At 40.5% G+C, this 21,271-nt stretch overlaps 1 protein-coding gene across 14 annotated transcripts in view; it reads left to right on the top strand.

Annotated features, from left to right (window-relative positions):
- CAMK2D (calcium/calmodulin dependent protein kinase II delta) overlaps nt 1-21,271 on the top strand; it is a 319,896-nt gene that overhangs the window by 213,254 nt on the left and 85,371 nt on the right. For all 14 annotated transcript variants that reach the window (XM_089691803.1, XM_089691799.1, XM_089691802.1 and 11 more), the window contains exons 7-8: nt 1,123-1,225; nt 6,655-6,738. In XM_089691803.1, coding sequence (XP_089547929.1) covers nt 1,123-1,225; nt 6,655-6,738 — 187 coding nt within the window. The remainder of the gene's footprint in view (nt 1-1,122; nt 1,226-6,654; nt 6,739-21,271) is intronic.

A 21,271-nucleotide genomic window follows, 5' to 3' on the forward strand; every position in this document is an offset into this window, starting at 1 on the left:
ATGTGGTCCAAAATAACCAAAACTCAAAACAATATATTTATGGCCTCAAATAGACTTGACTGGTTACTTAGCAGGACCAAAGGACTTTGAGAATTAATAAATCTATATTTTTAATTAATACTTGGTGCCAGCGTCAAAGATATGCCATAAAAATAGCTTACTTACTATCTCTATGGTTTGGTAACTAAGCCAACTTTGTGGCATATTTTAAACTTTGAGAATTAATAAATCTGTATTACTACTGTAATACTCATGCTATTGTGTGTTGCGTGATATGTATGTTAGCAATACTGTATTTAGATTGGAGTATATAAGTGCCATATTGTAAACATCAGAACGAATGTAGCCAGTCTGGGGGGATAAATTAACATGCATGAAATTTCACTAACTGCATGGTATTGATATTACTGAACCCTGTTCTCATTTAAAGTGTGGTTCCTACTAAACTTGAATTAAATTATTTATTGGTTCCAACATATTATGTGTATTTAGTAGCTTTATATCAACTTATAACCTGTATGGAGTAGTCGAAAAATAATTATAACACAAAACATCAATAAATGTATTGTTAAAAAAATTTACTTTGAGCACAGTGGCATTCACAGCTATACTTCATAAAGAGTTCATTTCATTTTATTTCCAGATTTTATCAATTCTATTCCAAACACCAGTTCAAAACGCAAACAGTTAGAAATCAGCTTAATTTAGCAGACTGCAATAAACTGAAATCTGATGGGTTGCTATGGGTAAACTGTGCTTCACATATCTTCACTGGTATTTACATGGCATTATTGAATAAGCCCCCTTGAGATCTATTCAGTTTTAGATTTGGTTTATGCATGCAAATCTGGTTATTCTGATTATTTTAAAGAATGTAATAAGAAAACTAAATTCTGTTTTAGGAAATTGTAATTATGATTATATATAATATAAATAATATAATGATATAAATATATATATATAATCTTAGAAATAATCATTCCATTTAAATGTGAAGAACATTACATTCCCATCGAAACCACATACTTTATATGACATTTACAGTGATAGATAGGTTTGTTGATCTGCACAGATTCTGTTCTCTAATTACATTTTTTCTCCCATTTTCTTTATAAATAAAAGCCTGAAAATTTGCTCTTAGCTAGCAAATCAAAAGGTGCGGCAGTTAAACTTGCAGACTTTGGCCTAGCTATTGAAGTTCAAGGAGACCAGCAAGCATGGTTTGGTGAGTATTTACACAATGTCTTATTTTGTTTTGCTACTTCACATTCAGCCAATATTTTGTCTGTTGAGCTGCCCACAGACCACAACCAAATTAAAGGATGGTGATATCACAGACTTTTGGGTATAAGAAGTATGCTTGGTTATGTGGTCGCGCAGTAGCCTGACTCATCTAGGGCCCAGTGACATATGATGTTTTGAAAGGGAAAGTGGTATATACATTGAAACCACATTCTTTTACTAAAGATCTTTTGTGTAGACAGCATTACTAAAGATCTTTTGTGTAGACAGCATATTCTTTGTTTTTTTATTAGTGTTCAGTTGTGTTCTGCATCATGTGATATGTGGCTACTTGATTGCATGAGGCAGAGTGCAGAAGAATGTACCTAACATTTCCCCAAAATTTAAACAGTAGGCTGTATTAGTGCAAATACATATTTTTAACATATCTATCCATGCCAACTCATGCCCTGGATGCATAGGTAATACTCTACTGACAACACAGCTTCATATGTGAAATTGCTTTTGGCAGTTCAACTGACAAACCTAATGGTTAGCACTAAAGCCTGGTTCACATCTATATTGGTGTTTGCAGGTGCGGGAATATCAGCGATTCCTGCACCTGTAACCATCCACTGTCAAAACACAATGCTGTTTTAAACACAGGACTGCCATTCATTACTAATTGCACAGCCATGCATTTAAAAAAGCAGTGTATTTGTGGGTGGGGGACCCACATGGAAATAGCATGGTGCAAAATCACCATGCAATTTCCTGACCTCTGCATTTTTAAAAATGGTACATGCACCTTTTTTTTGTGGGAAGTGCAGGCACAACAGCCTATTCACATAAATGTGCTGCTGTGCCCATGCAAATGATGGCCCCAAACCTGCATAGATGTGAACCAAGCCTATGTCAACCTTTTTGCAATCCATTCTTGCCTTGTTCTTGTCAAAATTGTGGGAAATCCTGTGCTGGTATCTACTCCAGCACCAAGCCGTTCCTGCATCATATGTAAGCAGTGCCATAATTTTAGTCCTGAAATTATACAATTCATAAATTATGGCCCCTCACACTTCAAGTATACTTTCCCTAATTTAAAATGTAGTGATCAGTATCATTGTTTCAAGATATATGTGTGTATTTCAGATTCACATTTTATATTTTTGTATGGTGCTTTTTTTCCTGCAGTTTAGTTACAGCCTACCATTAATAATTGTGCTAGAAATAAACTATAGGGTATACAGGTGAAACTCGAAAAATTAGAATATCGTGCAAAAGTTCATTTATTTCAGTAATGCAACTTAAAAGGTGAAACGAATATATGAGATAGACTCATTACATGCAAAGCAAGATAGTTCAAGCCTTGATTTGTCATAATTTTGATGACTATGGCTTACAGCTCATGAAAACCCCAAATCCACAATCTCAGAAAATTAGAATATTACATGCAATCAATAAAACAAGGATTGTACATAGAACAATATCGGACCTCTGAAAAGTATAAGCATGCATATGTACTCAGTACTTGGTTTGGGCCCCTTTTGCAGCAATTACTGCCTCAATGCTGCGTGGCATGGAAGCTATCAGCCTGTGGCACTGCTGAGTTGTTATGGAAGACCAGGATGCTTCAACAGCGGCCTTCAGCTCTTCTGCATTGTTCGGTCTCATGTCTCTGATCTTTCTCTTGGCAATGCCCCATAGATTCTCTATGGGGTTCAGGTCAGGCAAGTTTGCTGGCCAATCAAGCACAGTAATCCCTCGGTCATTGAACCAGGTTTTGGTGCTTTTGGCAGTGTGGGCAGGTGCCAAGTCCTGCTGGAAAATGAAGTCAGCATCCCCATAAAGCTCGTCTGCAGAAGGAAGCATGAAGTGCTCCAAAATCTCCTGGTAGACGGCTACGTTGGCCCTGGACTTAATGAAGCACAGTGGACCAAAACCAGCAGATGACATGGCTCCCCAAATCAACACAGACTGTGGAAACTTCACACTGGACTTCAAGCATGTTGCAGTGTGTGCTCTCCATTCTTCCTCCATACTCTGGGTCCTTGGTTTCCAAATGAGATGCAAAAGTTGCTCTCATCAGAAAAGAGGACCACTGAGCAACAGACCAGGTCTGTTTTTTTTAGCCCAGGTAAGACGCTTCTGACGTTGTTTTTTCAGGAGCAGCTTGACAAGAGGAAATACGACATTTGAAGCCCATGTCCAGGATCCGTCTGTGTGTGGTGGCTCTTGATGCACTGACTCCAGCCTCAGTCCACTCCTTGTGAAAGTCCCCAACACTTTTGAATGACCTTTTCCTGACAATCCTCTCCAGGCTGCGGTCATGCCTGCTGCTTGTGCACCTTTTTCTTCCACACTTTTCCCTTGCACATAACTTTCTATTAATGTGCTTCGATACAGCACTTTGGGAACATCCAACTTATTTTGCAATTACCTTTTGAGGCTTTCCCTCCTTATGGAGGGTGTCAGTGATGGTTTTCTGCACAACTGTCAGGTCAGCAGTCTTTCCCATGATTGTGATTCCTACTGAACCAGACTGAGAGACCATTTAAAAGCTTAGGAACCCTTTGCAGGTGTTATGGCTTAATTAGCTGATTAGAGTGGGACACTTTGAGCCGAGAATATTGCACCTTTGCACAATATTCTAATTTTCTGAGATTGTGGATTTGGGGTTTTCATGAGCTGTAAGCCATAATCATCACAATTCTGACAAATCACAGCTTGAACTATCTTGCTTTGCATGTAATGAGTCTATCTCATATATTAGTTTCACCTTTTAAGTTGCATTACTGAAATAAATTAACTTTTGCACGATATTCTAATTTTTTGAGTTTCATCTGTATGTTCCAATATATTATGTTTTATATGCATTGTAATACACGCTGCAATGTGACAAACTCTCTACTTTGAAAAGCATGTTTTGCTCCAAGCACTTACTTGTTTCTTCAAGAACAACATGCATGGATACTGAAATCTTTATCATTGACCTCCAAGCTTCCATGGTGGACTGGTTAGGTTTATACATACATTTAGCAAGAATTAGCATCAGTCTTTTTGCTGGAAACTGAACATTTTATCTGGTTTGAGATTGTACTGTAAGTAGGGCCAGATTTAGACCATGGGAGGCCTGCGGCAATCCAGGTTCAGGGGTCCTCTTATACACAAGTTGGTTTACGTTCTCAAGGACAGTCACATATTTTTAAAATGCATGACACAATATAATTTGGTCACACATGCACACACATGGTCATTTATAGTGCTCTATGTGTGGTTCTCTTGAGCCGCCAAAATTTGTTTTTAAAAAATACACAATATACCAGTCCAGAGTAAAAACTTTTACAGATGATAGCCAGCTAAATATTACTTCCCAAGATACATTTAATAAAAGAGTATTTATTATTGTATACAATTTTTTTATATTGTTTTATATAATTTTTGTATAGCGGGGGACCCAGGGCAGTTGCCCCTTTTGCCCCCCTATAAATCTGGGACTGATTGTAAGGCAGTATGTTAATGAATTATACCGATGTGTATTGCCTGCTTCTTAAAGTTTCTTCTTGGCATGTCAGTGGTAAGCAATTTGTTGCCAAATGATCTAGTGTAGAAGCAGTAATATGTATGTGTCTACAGAAGTTCTCCAGTCATTAAAATTTTCCTAAGAATACACATTCGGGCAGATACATCTGCAAACAGGAGTAAAAGACTTGTTCCATACTATGTTGTCATTATGCATCAACTGAAGTTGTGCTTCACAAGGAGGGCTAAGGCTTGCAGTGCCATCACTTGTGTAAAATACAAAACTCCATTAGAGTTGTTTACTTTGTAGTGAAGCAGTGTAGGCACTATGACATATGTGAAATGTTTGAGATTTGTGCATAACTATATGTTGAACAGGAGCTCTATGTACTGTAGGGAAGGTATATATTGGCTGACTGACCAGAAAATCAGTTATTTTAATCTTCTACGAGAACCTTAAATTGGTTCATTTGTAAGGCAAATGGGACTTTGCAATTGTTTTTGTATACTCTTTAGATAATATAATTCCTGTTATGACATTACAGTGCCCTTCACTGTGTGCAAACTAGCACTGTTATTTTATGCAGCTGTGGAATAATCACATAGCTGAAAATTCCTTTTTAACTGAGATAGGCAGTCTTTACAATCTCTCCCTATCCTCTATTCCTTGCATGCTGGTTGTAAGCCAGAAGCCAATGAGTCATCTTGTGTGCATATTTACCATTCAGCAAACTCATTTGGCAGGCAGCACTTTACACACTTTGCCTGAATGTGAATTAAATGATCTCAGTATTGATACTTTATTTTTTTATAGTTTTATTACTTTATCACTGACATCTGTGTACTTTTCTAAAATGTGGATGATAGAAATAGCTCATAACAATACATTTCATCTTGGTCATAAACAGAGTGGTTATCTTATAGTTGATCTAAAACTAGTCTGATACTAATTGCAGAAAAGTAGATACTTATTAGCTTTAATGATATGGTATAATGGCTGTAATGTATGTTGTGTGAAAAAAATGCAGGACCCCAGTATGTTGACTATTATAAAAGATAAAATGCAATCAGGTTATACAAGAAATTATATAAGGAAGGCAACCCAAATAAAAGCACTGATTGTGTTCATCCCTTATAATATTGTAAACAATGTTATGCTTTATTACCTAATTCCACTGCCAGTACCTACTTTTACTGCCAGTACATTGTAGAGTTTATGCTTTCGACAATCTCCATATAGAATAAAGAAGCTATTCAAGATCAATAGATGTTTTACTAGATGATTATTCATTAGATACTAATATGATCCTTACAAAATATAATCCCTGGTGTGAGTGGAGCCTAAGTCTCGCCTCATACTACTGCGACCTGAAAGTTGCGTGACTTACAATGCAACTTTGCCAGGTAACTTGAGTACTACATTGATGTGACTTTGAAGCGACTTTCAGGAAATGCCTGGGTAATTTTACTGTAATGTCGCATCCAAATCACATCAATATAGATGATGATTCGACTTGGAGGTGACTTCCATTAAAGTCTACGGGCACAAGTCAGATAGAAGTCGCCTTGAAGTAGTACAGGGACCTTTTCTAAAGTCGGAGTGACTTCAGTAGTGCTAATTGAGACAGCTCTCCTTGACTAACATGGGATTTCATATGTCATGCGACTTTGGGTCTTACAAGTCGGATCCCAAGTCGCAGTGGTGTGAACTGAGCCTTAAAAGTCCAGTGTTTGCATTCAACTTTTGTCTTGTTTACACAAAAAAATTTACTCATTAAATTATCATTCCCTTTGTAACTCTTTATTGAAATGTGTCCTTTCCACATGGGCATCTCATGGCTACTCTTCATTTATTTTGTTTTGAAAATATGTATTTGGCACATTTATAAGTTTTTCAATTTTATTGTTTTATAGGCTTTGCTGGAACTCCAGGGTACCTGTCTCCAGAAGTTTTACGAAAAGACCCCTATGGGAAACCTGTGGATATGTGGGCATGTGGTAAGCCATTATATGTTGCAAGATTGTTGTTTACCAAATGCTATACAGTTATGCTTGAAAATCAGATCTGAATAAAAATATAACATACCATAAAAAAATAACATTTAATGGTCGTGTATGTATGTGATGATATAGATAATAGAGTAAAATGGAATTCAAACTCTGCATTTGAGTCAAGTTCAGTGGACCATCACCTCTGGATCCACTTCTTGTTGGTTCCTTCTCAGACTTCCAGACCTTCCAGAACTTGTTGGTTTCTTTGATTTAGTAAAAGCTGGTGGTAAATTTATAGATTGTAATGCAAACATATCAAAATTTCAAAGTAAAATAGTGCAAGTTTTATATGGTTTAGGTTACCCAGCTGCTTTTTTGGTATAGCAGCAGGACCTAGGATTCTCTATGACCTCTTGGCTTGATCATATCTTACTGCACAGTTCAAATGTCATAGACTTTCCACACCTCCCCTACATTTGCATTAGGGGTAGAGACAATCATTGCTGCTCCTTCCAGTCCTGCCCTGTGTCTTGCCCTCCCATTTGATTGATAGCTTAATTTAGTAAAACAAGTAACAAGTGGCTAATAAAAGAGCAGGAGGGTGCCTTCTCTGCTGCTATTTTTGGATGCAGAGAACACTTTTGATAGAGTAAATTGAGGGTTATTGAGAGCTGTCCTCAAAAAATATTGCTTTCTCAGGTCTAATAAACTCAACAACTAGGTCCATATACCTAGCACGTTCTGCTACTGTCCTATCTGATGGTATACTCTCTTATGTCCTTACTATTACTAATGTGCAAAAGAGTAATGCCTCTCTCCTTTGCATTAATCATGGAACCACATGCCAAACATATTAGATCTAACATTGATATTCTGAGATACCCCTGGAAGGAAAGTGCCACAAAGTGAGTCTGTTTGTGCATGATGTCATCCTGATGCTTGCTAGCCCTTATGAATCCATAGGCACTATGCAAGAAGTTCTATTTAAAGTTAGTGAGGGATGTTACAACAAACTCAAGAAAGTGCAAGCAGGTCACAGGTGCTAGGCCTCTGTCTGGGCTAGTGAAGCTATAGCAAGCTTTTGTCCTTGGCTTTATGGCTCTTTGATCTTAGCTACAAACATTTCTATCCTCTTTACCCCAAGAACTCAGCAGCCTACAATATTGTGAACACTCTAGCGCTTGCAAAATATCAGCTTTCACAATGAATCATACTCCCCAAATTGCTTTATTTATTTAGAACAATTTCCATTCCTCTACCAGCCTCATTTTTCTCTTCATTACATAGAACAATCAACTCTTAAATTTGGGGTGGTAATTGACCTAAGTCTTCCTTTTCTGCCAAATATAATGTAGGGTGAGATTCCCAGATTTAAGTTTCTACTTCATAGCTTAAGCACTAGGTCAAATACCATGCTGAAACCCTTTTAGTGTAAAATCTGGTCACGTATGGAATCCTCCTTAATCCATAGACATAATCCTTAACTACTTCTGCCCATTAAACAAGGGGTTCCCCTTCCAACTTTCCATCCATCAAAGCAACTTTCTGTAAACTTCATGATATCATCACGATCAAACAACTGCTTTCCTCTCAAGGTGTTAAACCTTTTGATGCCTTGTGCAGAGAATTTTCAGTCCCAGCCTACTGATTACTTCATATTTCTGCAAGTCCATCACTTTTTCTCTAAACACAAACTGGACCCTGACCTTTTTTTAAGGTCAACATATTATACACTTTCTTCTTTAGCCCCAAGCCTCAAAAGAAGGGGATTTCCCTGTTCGATCTCAAATGACCACAGTGAGTAAATGAGAAAATAAGCTGGTCCTTGAGTATATGATCAACCTTGGAAACTAGCAATATCTTCTACTCATCCAGCATCTTGCTGGATGAACAATTGGTAAAAATGGTACCTTACCTTTTATAAAATCTCCAAATTCTATCCCTCATGTTCCTCTAAGTGCTGCAGAAACTACAGAGAGGTGGGTTCTCTCTACCATATCTTCTGGTTCTGCAAATCCCTTAACTCTTACTGCAACCAGATTTTTCCCTAATCTCTGATATTACAGGTACTCCTGAGAAACTTGCTCTGGCACTTGCCTTACTACATTTGGGAATTGACCATTTTTTTCCCCCTTCATCCAGAACTTTTGTAACTCAACTCTTTCTAGTTGTTAAACTGAATATTTTTAAACTGAAATTATGAAATTCTGCACAACAACCAAGCTTCCTCAACACTGTTAAGGATCTAAAGCAATAATTTTCTGTGGAACAAGTGATTGCACTGAAAATCACTCTCACAAGCATTTCAGCACTTTCTGGTCCACCTGGCTGAACATCCCTAATTGTTCTATGTAGCTGCACACACTCACTTCCTAATTCTGCATAGTGTTGCAACGTTTTCTCTTTGTTTACCACAAATTAGTTACCCCATGTTCTTCTTCTCTTAAAATCTTGTTTGGATTACAATCCTTATGTCACTTTTTGTCACCTGCCTTACTTTGAGCACAGGGTATTTAAAGAAGGATTATACATCTCAATGCTCTTGACACACTTGACGCCAATTGTTAACATTGCATATTAACTCGGTTTGCACCCTCTAATCTGTGATTTGTTTATTATATTTCTGTACCTGCAGTGGCATTACCCATCATTAACATGTATGATACCTTTTTGTGATCTCTAAAGAACAAGTGCCCTAAGAGCAGGAGAGGGAGATAATTAAGGTGGGCATAGAACTACTTTATTATTCACCTAATTCTGGCAAAAAAATTATAGTTCCTGCAGAGGGAATGATTAATTTCCTTTAGATAAAATCACCAGTATTATCACCTCCCACCAATGCTGAGGAGTGGTAATAGAACAGACTTTGTAATATGGCGTATAGATTACATAAAATATGGATAAAGCAGAAGGTACAGTTGAAAGAAAAAGTATGTGAACCCCTTGGGATTACGTGGAGTTTTTCATGAATTGAACATAAAATGTGATCTGAACGTCATCTAAGTCACAACAATAGAAGAAGACAGTCTGCTGAATATAATAATACACAAACATTAGATGTTGCCATAGTTTAATTGCACATAACATGTAAACATTCACAGTGCAGGGAGGAAAAAGTATGTGAGGCCCTAGCTTAATGACTTCTCCCAGAGCTAATTGGAGCCAGGAGTGAGCCAACCTTACTCTAATCAGTGTGATGATATTGGATGTGTTGCTGACAGCTGTCCTGCCCTTAAAAACACACACCTGTTTTGGGTTTACTGGTTTCAAGAAGCACTGTCTGATGTGAACCATGTCTCGCAGAAAAGAGCTCTCAGAAGACCTACAATCAAGAATTGTTGACTTGCATGAAGCTGGAAAGGGTTACAAAAGTATCTCCAAAAGCCTTGATGTTCATGTGTCCATGGTAAGACAGACTGTCTACAAATGGAGAAAGTTTAGCACTGTTGCTGCTCTCCCTAGGCATGGTCGTCCTGTAAAAATGACTGCAAGAGCACAACGCAGAATGCTGCATGAGGTAAAGAAGAATCCCAGAGTGTCAGCTAAAGACCTACAGAAATCTCTGGCACATGCTAACATTTTTGTTGACACATCTACAGTAAGGAAAGCATTAAACAAGAATGGAGTACATAGGAGGACACCACGGAGGAAGCCATTGCTGTCCAAAAAGAATATTGCAGCACGTTTGAAGTTTGCAAAAGAGCACCTGGATGTTCCACAGCACTACTGGCAAAATATACTGTGGACAGATGAAACCAAGATTGAGTTGTTTGGGAAGAACACACAACACTATGTGTGGAGAAAAAAAGGCACAGTACACCAACATCAAATCCTCATCCCCACTGTAAAACATGGCGGAGGGAGCATCATGATTTGGGGCTGCTTTACTGCCTCAGGGCCTGGACATATTGTTGTCATTGATGGGAAAATTAATTCCAGAGTTTATCAAGACATTTTGCAGGAAAACGTACGACCATCTGTCCACCAACTGAAGCTCCGCAGAGGATGGGTGATGCAACAGGACAATGACCCAAAGCATACAAGTAATTCAACAAAACAATGGCTGCAACAGCACAGTATACGCCTTCTGGAGTGGCCCAGTCAGAGTCCTGACCTCAACCCGATTGAAATGCTGTGGCATGACCTTAAGAGAGCGATTCACACCAGACATCCCAAGAATATTGCTACACTGAAACAGTATTGTGAAGAGGAGTGGTCCAAAATTACTCCAGATCGTTGTGCAGGTCTGATCTGCAACTACAGGAAACGTTTGGTTGAGGTTATTGCTGCCAAAGGAGGGTTAACCAGTTATTAAGTCCAAAGGTTCACATACTTTTTCCTCCCTGCACTGTGAATGTTTACATGTTATGTGCAATTAAACCATGGCAACATCTAATGTTTGTGTAGTATTATGTTCAGCAGACTGTGTTCTTCTATTGTTGTGACTTAGATGACGTTCAGAGCACATTTTATGCCCAATTCATGCAAAACTCCACGTAATCCCAAGGGGTTCACATACTTTTTCTTGCAACTGTAACAGTTTTTTGCAAGTATGCTTGCATATGCAAATTTAAACTTGCCATTTCAGAGTGCTTGTTTAAAAAAGATACTTCAGTTCTGCTATAAAGGATCATGCTATGTTATTCTACACAGCATGTAACAGACTTGTTTTGCTTTTCTTGGTATGAACCATTTCTATTTTATTCATAAAGAGAATTCATCTGAAGGGCTGTTCATACAGCAAATATTGTTTCAAGAGAATATAATTTAACATTAATGCTAAAATCTTGCATAGAATTTTCAGAGTGTAAGCAATAAAGTCATCTGAGGAAAGACTTGTGCAGTTTATTTGAAGCTTGTTTCCTACTGCATAAATACTGGAACACAAATTACTGTTCTTAGGCATTTTAGTTAATATAGAGTAAAATACTACATGGTATATGTTGGTCTTACTGCCAAATCCCTTATTATAAACACACAATATTCTTTCAAATATACCTAAATTAAATCATGTAGTGAAAAGTGTATTTTATAATAAAGAATAGATTTGGGATAATATCTGATAGACCTTGGTAAAGCCATAGCGTAGCAGAGGATTTTTTATAATATCTCACTGTAAAAACCGCAGGACACAAGTCTTGATATTCATCACTACTTGGTTATAATGCCACTTTCAGGTAAAGGGACACCGCCCAATAAAAGGCAGGAATCCCTGCATAGGCAAATCACCTCCCAGTTCCACTAAGCCCTTTTGGTAGTGTACTTAGGTGATGGATGTTCCTCCTTGTATCTCTTTGAAGATCTCTCTCATGGACTTTGTTCCTATAAATCCTGGCTTTTCCTTACACCCCTCGTGGGGCAGAGGTGAGCTCAGTCCAGATCAGCACTATGACCAGCAGGCCAAGCAGGTTTGTACCTGGACCCCACACAAGTGTGGGGGCGGCCTAGAATGTTTGCCAGTCAGTGCAGTGTATGTACAGTGAATCTAGTGACCTCACTAGCAGGGTGCTCGACAAGTCCTTGAAGGTCTTGTGGGGCGCACGTGCCCCAATGGGTGAAGATTGGGCCGGCTGGTGAGTGCCTTTGTGTTATAGTGGAGTAATGTGGCAGGTCTCCCAATAGTTTCAATGTGTATCGGGTTGTTTTGGGGCAGTTTTTGTGGGGGGCAACATACAACAGTGGTGATGAGATTTAGGGGCAGTGTGGTGCTTGTGCACATTTATGTTTTAATACGTGTCTGCATGGGTGCCATTTTCTCTAGTCCCTGGACACAGTTCATGTGAAATGGAGGTCCTGAGCTACATCTATCAGATCACACCATAGTCTCCTAACGCAGCACACTCTGTCTACAGTTCTGCACCACAGCATGTCGCTTCTTCAGCAAGACAAAGCATTTAGTCATTGTCTACTGAGGGTAAGTGCCTCATAGTTGTTCTGGCTTAGGCTGACACTCCTCTCAGCTGGGTGGCTGCTTCTTTCTGGGGTCCACAGGCCTTTTTAACTCTCAGCAAGGCATGGCCTTACACAGGCAAGAAGTGGGATGAAGGACAACGGAGTGGGCTCCTAAATTCCTCAGGTAGGGAGGACCCCGTTTGCCATATATTGGCTGCCCAAAAGGTCTGATTAGTTCTGAATCCTTGCCTTTATTTGGTATTTACACCATTTGAGTGGTACTGTTCTTTTGTGTCAAGGGAGGGATTTTCTGCAGCTTTATCTGGGCTACAGCTGTCAGGGGTTCTCACTAACTTGGACCGCCTGGGACTCTCCTTTCTTCCTACCTTTTTTCCAGAGGATGAGGAATCTGAGGAACTTCCACAAGGTGAGGAAAGGTAGAACTAGTCCTCCCAGGAGGAATCTCAGATCCAGGTTCAGAAAGGTAGAACTAGTCCTCCCAGGAGGAATCGCAGGTCCAGGATTGTTTCAGACACAGAAAATAATAATGGGTTTTGTGATGAATATGGTATTCACTACCAGTAAGTTACCACTGCCAGAATCCTCTGCCCCTAAGTCACTGGTTTTGGGTCCTGGTAGCTGCCAAACAAATCCTTCCTAGTGCATCCTCACTTTCTAGAAGTGGCGCATGCTGATTGACTTAAACAAGACCCTGATGGTCCCGGAGGATGAGGTTCCATGAATAAGAGGTTAGAGGCCCTCTTTAAGGATTCCTTCATTGGTACAGTAGCTGATAGCTGCAGTGGGAGTCTGCCAGGCCATTAAATTTGAGGTAAAGCGTATACTCCATTTCAGAGAATCAGACTTGGAAAATCCTCCCATTTTGCAGCTCATGTAAGACTTTCTGAGAGTCTTGAGTTTCTGTCCACATGAGATGGATCCTATGGCTCAAGTGCTGGTCAGCAGTTATTCTAAGCAAATTCAGAGGCTGTCTTTTGAGGACGAACACTTGCTTGGACCATTCTTGGATGCCTTCATCCAGAAGGTGAAGGTGGGAAGAGCATGCTCTTGCCCCTTAAGAAGAACAAAAAAGTGACAGGTCAGAAACAAGTGACACCTTTGGAGTCAAGGAAGAGTTCCTTTCATAAGCAGCCAGTCTTGGGCTCTAACCAAAAGCCAGATCCCTCTTTCATAAGAAATGGACCCCCAAGTCCTCCAGTTCCAGAGGCAAATCCACCTCACAGTAAAGAGACACTCTACCTCGCACATATGGGGGACATCTGTTGGCCTTTGCGGTCGCTTGAACTCAGGAAATCACAGAAGACTCGATCTGCAGAATGGTGTGGCTACATATCAGAGTTATACTACTTCCCCCTCTACATTTGTGCTTTTCTTTGCAGCCCTAGAGAGTCTGCTCTCCAAGGGGCTCATTGAACATGGTTTCTATTACAATGTGTTCTCAGTTCCCAAGCCAAATGGAGACCTCAAGGGTCTTAATGAATTCCTCAAATTACAAAAATTCAGGATGGAATCTGCCTGGTTGGTGATTGCTTTGCTTCATCAGGGAGACTTCCTATCAGTGGATATCAAGGATGCCTATGTACATTTAGTTTTTGGGGGTTTTTTTGCCTCATTGATTTTTCCATGATTTGCAGTAGAAGATCACCACTATCAGTGTGTGGCATTGTCCTTTATCCTCTTCACAGCCCCCACAGTGTTTACTGATGTGTTGGTTCTGGCATTGTTGAGAACCCAGAGTGTCACCATTGTGAGATACTTGGATGACATGCTTCCTAGAGAACGTTCAGCTTAGTAGCTGATGTCAAATGTCCAGCAAAGGGTACAAGTCCTAGACAGGATCGGCTGGACACTGAACCTTCAGAAGTCAACCTTGATTCTAACACAAAGTTTGGAGTACTTAGGCTTGGTATTCAAAATGGCATGGGTGAAGTACTGCTTACGCAGGATAAATGCCTGTCTCTTCCAGCTCAGGTGGAGTCTCTGAGGACATTGGAAGGTCTTTCCTTTTTGACCTGTTTGAAGATGCTGGAGAAGATGGTAGTCACTTTTGATGCAGTCCCCTATACCCGGTTTTACTCCAAAGCTCTGCAGCTCTATATCTTGTTGGTGTGGGACAAGCCTCAGGAGTCCTTCGATCTGCCTATATATCTGACTCCAAAGACAAGATTGGTTCTGATGCTGGATACTGGGAAATCCTTTCTTCTGAAGAATTGGAAGGTCTTGAAAATGGATGCCAACCCTTCGGGCTGGGGAAGTGTACTGGAGAATCTCTTGGTTCAGAGAACGTAGTCATCAGAGTTGCTGAAGAGCCAATCAACATCTTGGATCTGTGGTATACATCAAACATCAAGAAGGAACAAGAAGTCACGCTGCTCAAGAAGAAGTAGACCTGATCTTGTCTGAACAAACTGGACGTTTTGGCAATCTGCGCCATGCGTATTCCTGACATTGAAAAATGGCAGGTGGCTTTTCTTAGCCATCAGCAACTGAATATGGGAGAACAGGCCATTCACCCAGAGGTCTCCACAGAATTTTGTCAGCAGATGGGGGATGCCAAATGTGAATCTCTTGACATCCAAATTCAGCAACAAACTCAGTTTTTCCTGATCTGTGCTTTTTCTTCATTGCAGCCCAGAATAAATGTGCATTCTGGGGCATTCTGGTGATTCTGATTCCATCTGTTTGCTCAAGAAGAATGTGGGATGCAGATACCTTCACAGAGGGGCTCTTCCAGATTGGCCGGATTTGCTGTTACATTTTTCGTCCTGCTTTTAAGGTCACTGGCTTGATGGCATGACTGCTGAAGCCCAAGTCCTGAATGACAGGAGAGTTTCTGACTCTCATCCTTACCCTCCTCAGGGGTAGAAAATCGACCTCGAGACATAAATTACTTGTTTTGCCTGGTGTGAGGCTACCAAGTGTCATCCTCAACCGTTTTAGCATTTTAGCCCTTTTCCAGTATGGTGTCAAGATGACTCTGGCATTAAGTATCAACAAGGGACATATTTTAGCCTTGGGCACTTTGTTTTTGGAGATCTTATGGCATTGCATTCCCTGGTTTAAGATTTTGTACAGATGGATTTTTCTGCCCGTGCAGATTCACTTGTCTCCATTTGACCTTAACTGTATTTTTCTGTTTTGCAGACGCTTTGAATCTCTGCAAGAGAGTCCCTTATCGCTTCATATGTGAATGGTTATCTTTTTGGTGGCCATTACCCCTGCTCACGGGGTCAGAGTTGGCCACGCATTTCTCCAGACAATCTTTCCTGGTTCTTCACCAGGATAACGTGGCGTTGAGACCTCTGTCCTTGTTCCTTGCGAGGAGCACCTGGTCAATGCCGGTTTATGGTGAAATGATGTTCTTTTCACTTCCAGATTATGGCCCCAACTGTGCTCACTGGAACATTCAGAAGTTTAGAAAACCTTCTGTAACCAATGTCATCAGTATGTTTTGCAACATTAAGGTTGTGAAGGTCTTGAGAGAGCTCCTTGCTTTTACCTATCATGAGATGTTTCTTGTGTGACACCTTGGTAATGAGACACCTTTTTATAGGCCATCAGTTGAGACTGAACCAGCTGATAATAATTTGCACTGACAAGGGGCAGGATTGCTTTCTAATTACTGATAGATTTCAGCTGGTGTCTTGGCTTTCCATGTCTTTTTTGCACCTCCCTTCATGTATTCAATACTTTTTCCCTGTGTCATTACATTTTATTACACATAACTTAATTTCTGAACTTACAGTGCCTTGAAAAAGTATTCATACCCCTTGGAATTTCCCACATTTTGTCATGTTACAACCAAAAGCTTAAATGTATTTTATTGCGGTGATTTTATGTGATAGACCAACACAAAGTGGCACATAATTGTGAAGTGGAAGGAAAATGATAAATATTTTTTACAAATAAATATCTGAAAAGTGTGGCATGCATTTGTATTCAGCCCCCGAGTCAATACTTTGTAGAACCACCTTTCACTGCAGTTACAACTGCAAGTCTTATTGGGGATGTCTCTACCAGCTTTGCACATCTAGAGAGTGAAATTTTTGACCATTCCTCTTTGCAAAATAGTTCAAGCTCTGTCAGATTGGATGGAGAGATGGAGAGCATCTGCGAACTGCAATTGTCAAGTTTTACCACAGATTCTCAATTGGATTTAGGTCTGGACTTTGACTGGGCCATTCTAACACATGAATATGCTTTGATCTAAACAATTCTATTGTAGCTCTGGCTGTAAGTTTAGGATTGTTTTTCTGCTGGAAGGTGAATCTCCGCCCCAGTCTCAAGTCTTTTGCAGACTCTAACAGGTGTGTTCAGGGTGATGTGCAGTGTTAGTTTTCCACCACACAGAGCGTTTTGCTTTTAGGCCAAAAAGTTTAATTTTGTTCTCATCTGAACAGAGCATCTTCTTCCACATGTTTGCTGTGTGCCCCACATGGCTTCTCGCAAACTGCAAACATCTTATGGCTTTCTTTCAACAATGGCTTTCTTCTTGCCACTCTTCCATAAAGGCCAGATTTGTGTAGTGCATAACTAATAGTTGTCCTGTTGACAGATTCTCCCACCTGATCTGTATATCTCTGCAGCTCTTCCAGAGTTACCATGGGCCCCTTGGCTGCTTCTCTGATTATTGCTCTCTTTGACCAGCCTGTCAGTTTAGGTGGACAGCCATGTCTTGGTAGTTTTGCAGCTGTGCCATACTCTTTCCATTTTCAGATGATGGATTGAACAGTGCTCCGTGAGATGTTCAAAGCTTGGGATATTTTTTTATAACACAACCCTGCTTTAAACTTCTCCAGTACTTTATCCCTGACCTTTCTGGTGTGTTCCTTGGCCTTCATGATGCTGTTTGTTCACTCTGATGGCTTCACAGAATAGCTGTATTTATACTGAGATTAAATTACACACAGGTGGACTCTATTTACTAATTAGGTGAATTCTGAAGGCAATGGGTTCTACTAGATTTCAGTTAGGTGCATCAGAGTAAAGGGGGCTGAATACAAATGCACGCCACACTTTTCAGATATTTGTAAAACATTTTGAAAACCATTTATCATTTTCCTTCCACTTCACAATTATGTGCCAATTTGTGTTGGTTTATCACATAAAATCCCAATAAAGTATATTACGTTTTTGGTTATATTTGTTTTGGTTTCTTTGCATGTGTGGCGGTTACCACGTTCTGGTTTTTGAGTGTGTTATCTTTGTTGCTGTGTTGCACACTCCTAATGTTCACTGCTATAGAACATCCCAAATAGTACAGAATAGCACGTCTGTGTTCTTTGATGTACAATTAAGAAGTTAGGATTTTTGTTTCACCTGTAAAATCCTTTTTCTTGGAGTACCTCACAGGACACAGAAATTCTCTCCCCTTGTCTCTGCTCTTCATTTTTTGCACAGAACATGAAGATTAGTGAAGCCGGAACAGGTGTGTGGGTAGGGATTCCTGCCTTTTTTGTCCATTCACATGAAGGTAGACATGGTCATAGTATAGCACAGTATGATATAAACTGATGACTATCCACAACTGCAAAAATGGCTGTAGATATACTTCATGTTCTAGCCAAAACATCTTCGTTAGCCTAGTGTTTAAGAGCAGGGCTCTTTTTTGAGAGAGGGTCCCCTCATGAAGCTTTTTCCTGGTGCTAAAGTGCATATGTACCAGTATTAACCTAGTAGGCAGGGCCCACATATTAGAAACCCTTTTGCTGTGCATATACAGTGGGGCAAAAAAGTATTTAGTCAGCCACCAATTGCGCAAGTTCTGCCACTTAAAAAGATGAGAGAGGCCTGTAATTGGCATCATAGGTAGACCTCAACTATGAGAGACAAAATGAGAAAAAAAATCCAGACAATCACATTGGCTGATTTGGAAAGAATTTATTTGCAAATTATGGTGGAAAATAAGTATTTGGTCACCTACAAACAAGCAAGATTTCTGGCTCTCACAGACCTGTACCTTCTTCTTTAAGAGGCTCCTCTGTCCTGCACTCATTGCCTGTATCAATGGCACCTGTTTGAACTTGTTATCAGTTCAAAAGACACCTGTCCACAACCTCAAACAGTCACACTCCAAACTCCACTATGGTGAAAACCAAAGAGCTATCGAAGGACACCAGAAACAAAATTGTAGACCTGCACCAGGCTGGGAAGACTGAATCTGCAATAGGCAAGCAGCTTGGTGTAAACAAATCAACTGTGGGAGCAATACTTAGAAAATGGAAGACATACAAGACCACTGATAATCTCCCTCAATCTGGGGCTCCACGCAAGATCTCACCCCATGGGGTCAAAATGATCACAAGAACGGTGAGCATAAATCCCAGGACCACACGGGGGGGACCTAGTGAATGACCTGCAGAGAGCTGGGACCAATGTAACAAAGGCTACCATCAGTAACACACTACGCCTCCAGGGACTCAGATCCTGCAGTGCCAGACGTGTCCCCCTGCTTAAGCCAGTACATGTACGGGCCCGTCTGAAGTTTGCTAGAGAGCATTTGGATGATCCAGAAGAGGATTGGGAGAATGTCATATGGTCAGATGAAACCAAAATAGAACTGTTTGGTGGAAACACAACTCGTCGTGTTAAGGAGGAGAGAGAATGCTGAGTTGCATCCAAAGAACACCATGCCTACTGTGAAGCATGGAGGTGGCAACATCATGCTTTGGGGCTGTTTCTCCGCAAAGGGACCAGGATGACTGATCCATGTACAGGACAGAATGAATGGGGCCATGTTCCGTGAGATATTGAGTGCAAACCTCCTTCCATCAGCAAGGGCATTGAAGATGAAACGTGGCTGGGTCTTCCAACATGACAATGATCCCAAACATACCGCCCGGGCAACAAAGGAGTGGCTTCATAAGAAGCATTTCAAGGTCCTGGAGTGGCCTAGCCAGTCTCCAGATCTCAACCCCATAGAAAATCTTTGGAGGGAGTTGAAAGTCCGTGTTGCCCAGCGACAGCCCCAAAACATCACTGCTCTAGAGGAGATCTGCATGGAGGAATGGGCCAACATACCAGCTACAGTGTGTGCCAACCTTGTGAAGACTTACAGGAAACGTTTGACCTCTGTCATTGCCAACAAAGGATATACAGTCATGGCCGAAATTGTTGGCACCCTTGATATTTCTCCAGGAAATCATGTATTTCTCACGAAACGTATTGCATTAACACATGTTTTGCTATACACATGTTTATTCCCTTTGTGTGTATTGGGACAAAACAAAAAAAGGGAGGAAAGAAAGCAAATTCGACATAATGTCACACAAACCTCCAAAAATGGGCTGGACAAAAGTATTGGCACCCTTTCACAACTGCGGATAAATAAGAATGTTACAAGCATGTGATGCTCCTGTAAACTCACCTGGGGCAAGTAACAGGTGTGGGCAATATAGAAATCACACCTGAAAGCAGATAAAAAGGAGAGACGTTCACTTAACCTTTGCATTGTGTGTCTGTCTGTGCCACACTAAGCATGGACAACAGAAAGAGGAGACGAGAACTGTCTGAGGACCTGAGAACCAAAATTGTGGCAAAATATCAACAATCTCAAGGTTACAAGTCCATCTCCAGAGAACTAGATTTGCCTTTGTCCACAGTGCGCAACATTATCAAGAAGTTTGCAACCCATGGCACTGTAGCTAATCTCCCTGGTCGTGGACGGATGAGGAAAATTGATGAAAGATTGCAACGCAGAATAGTCCGGATGGTGGATAAGCAGCCCCAAACATGTTCCAAAGACATTCAAGCTGTCCTGCAGGCTCAAGGAGCATCAGTGTCAGCGCGAACTATCCGTCGACATTTAAATGAAATGAAACGCTATGGCAGGAGACCCAGGAGGACCCCACTGCTGACACAGAGACATAAAAAAGCAAGACTACAGTTTGCCAAAATGTACTTGAGTAAGCCAAAAGCCTTCTGGGAAAACGTCTTGTGGACAGATGAGACCAAGATAGAGCTTTTCGGTAAAGCACATCATTCTACTGTTTACCGAAAACGGAATGAGGCCTACAAAGAACAAAACACAGTACCTACGGTAAAATATGGTGGAGGTTCAATGATGTTTTGGGGTTGTTTTGCTGCCTCTGGCACTGGGTGCCTTGACTGTGTGCAAGGCATCATGAAATCTGAGGATTACCAAAGGATTTTGGGTCGCACTGTAGGGCCCAGTGTCAGAAAGCTGGGTTTGCGTCCAAGATCCTGGGTCTTCCAGCAGGACAATGACCCCAAACATACGTCAAAAAGCACTCAGAAATGGATGGCAAAGAAGCGCTGGAGAGTTCTGAAGTGGCCAGCAATGAGCCCAGATCTAAATCCCATTGAACACCTGTGGAGAGATCTTAAAATTGCTGTTGGGAAAAGGTGTCCTTCCAATAAGAGAGACCTGGAGCTGTTTGCAAAGGAAGAGTGGTCCAAAATTCCGGGTGAGAGGTGTCAGAAGCTTATTGATGGTTATAGGAAGCGACTGATTTCAGTTATGTTTTCCAAAGGGTGTGCAACCAAATATTAAGTTAAGGGTGCCAATACTTTTGTCCAGCCCATTTTTGGGGTTTTGTGTGACATTATGTCATATTTGCTTTTCTGCCTCTGTTTTATATTTGTTCCAATACATACAAAGGGAATA

Source organism: Staurois parvus, unplaced genomic scaffold, assembly GCF_062004578.1.
Source record: "Staurois parvus isolate SC_StPar_1 unplaced genomic scaffold, SC_StPar_1.0 ptg000572l, whole genome shotgun sequence".
NCBI lineage: Eukaryota > Metazoa > Chordata > Amphibia > Anura > Ranidae > Staurois > Staurois parvus.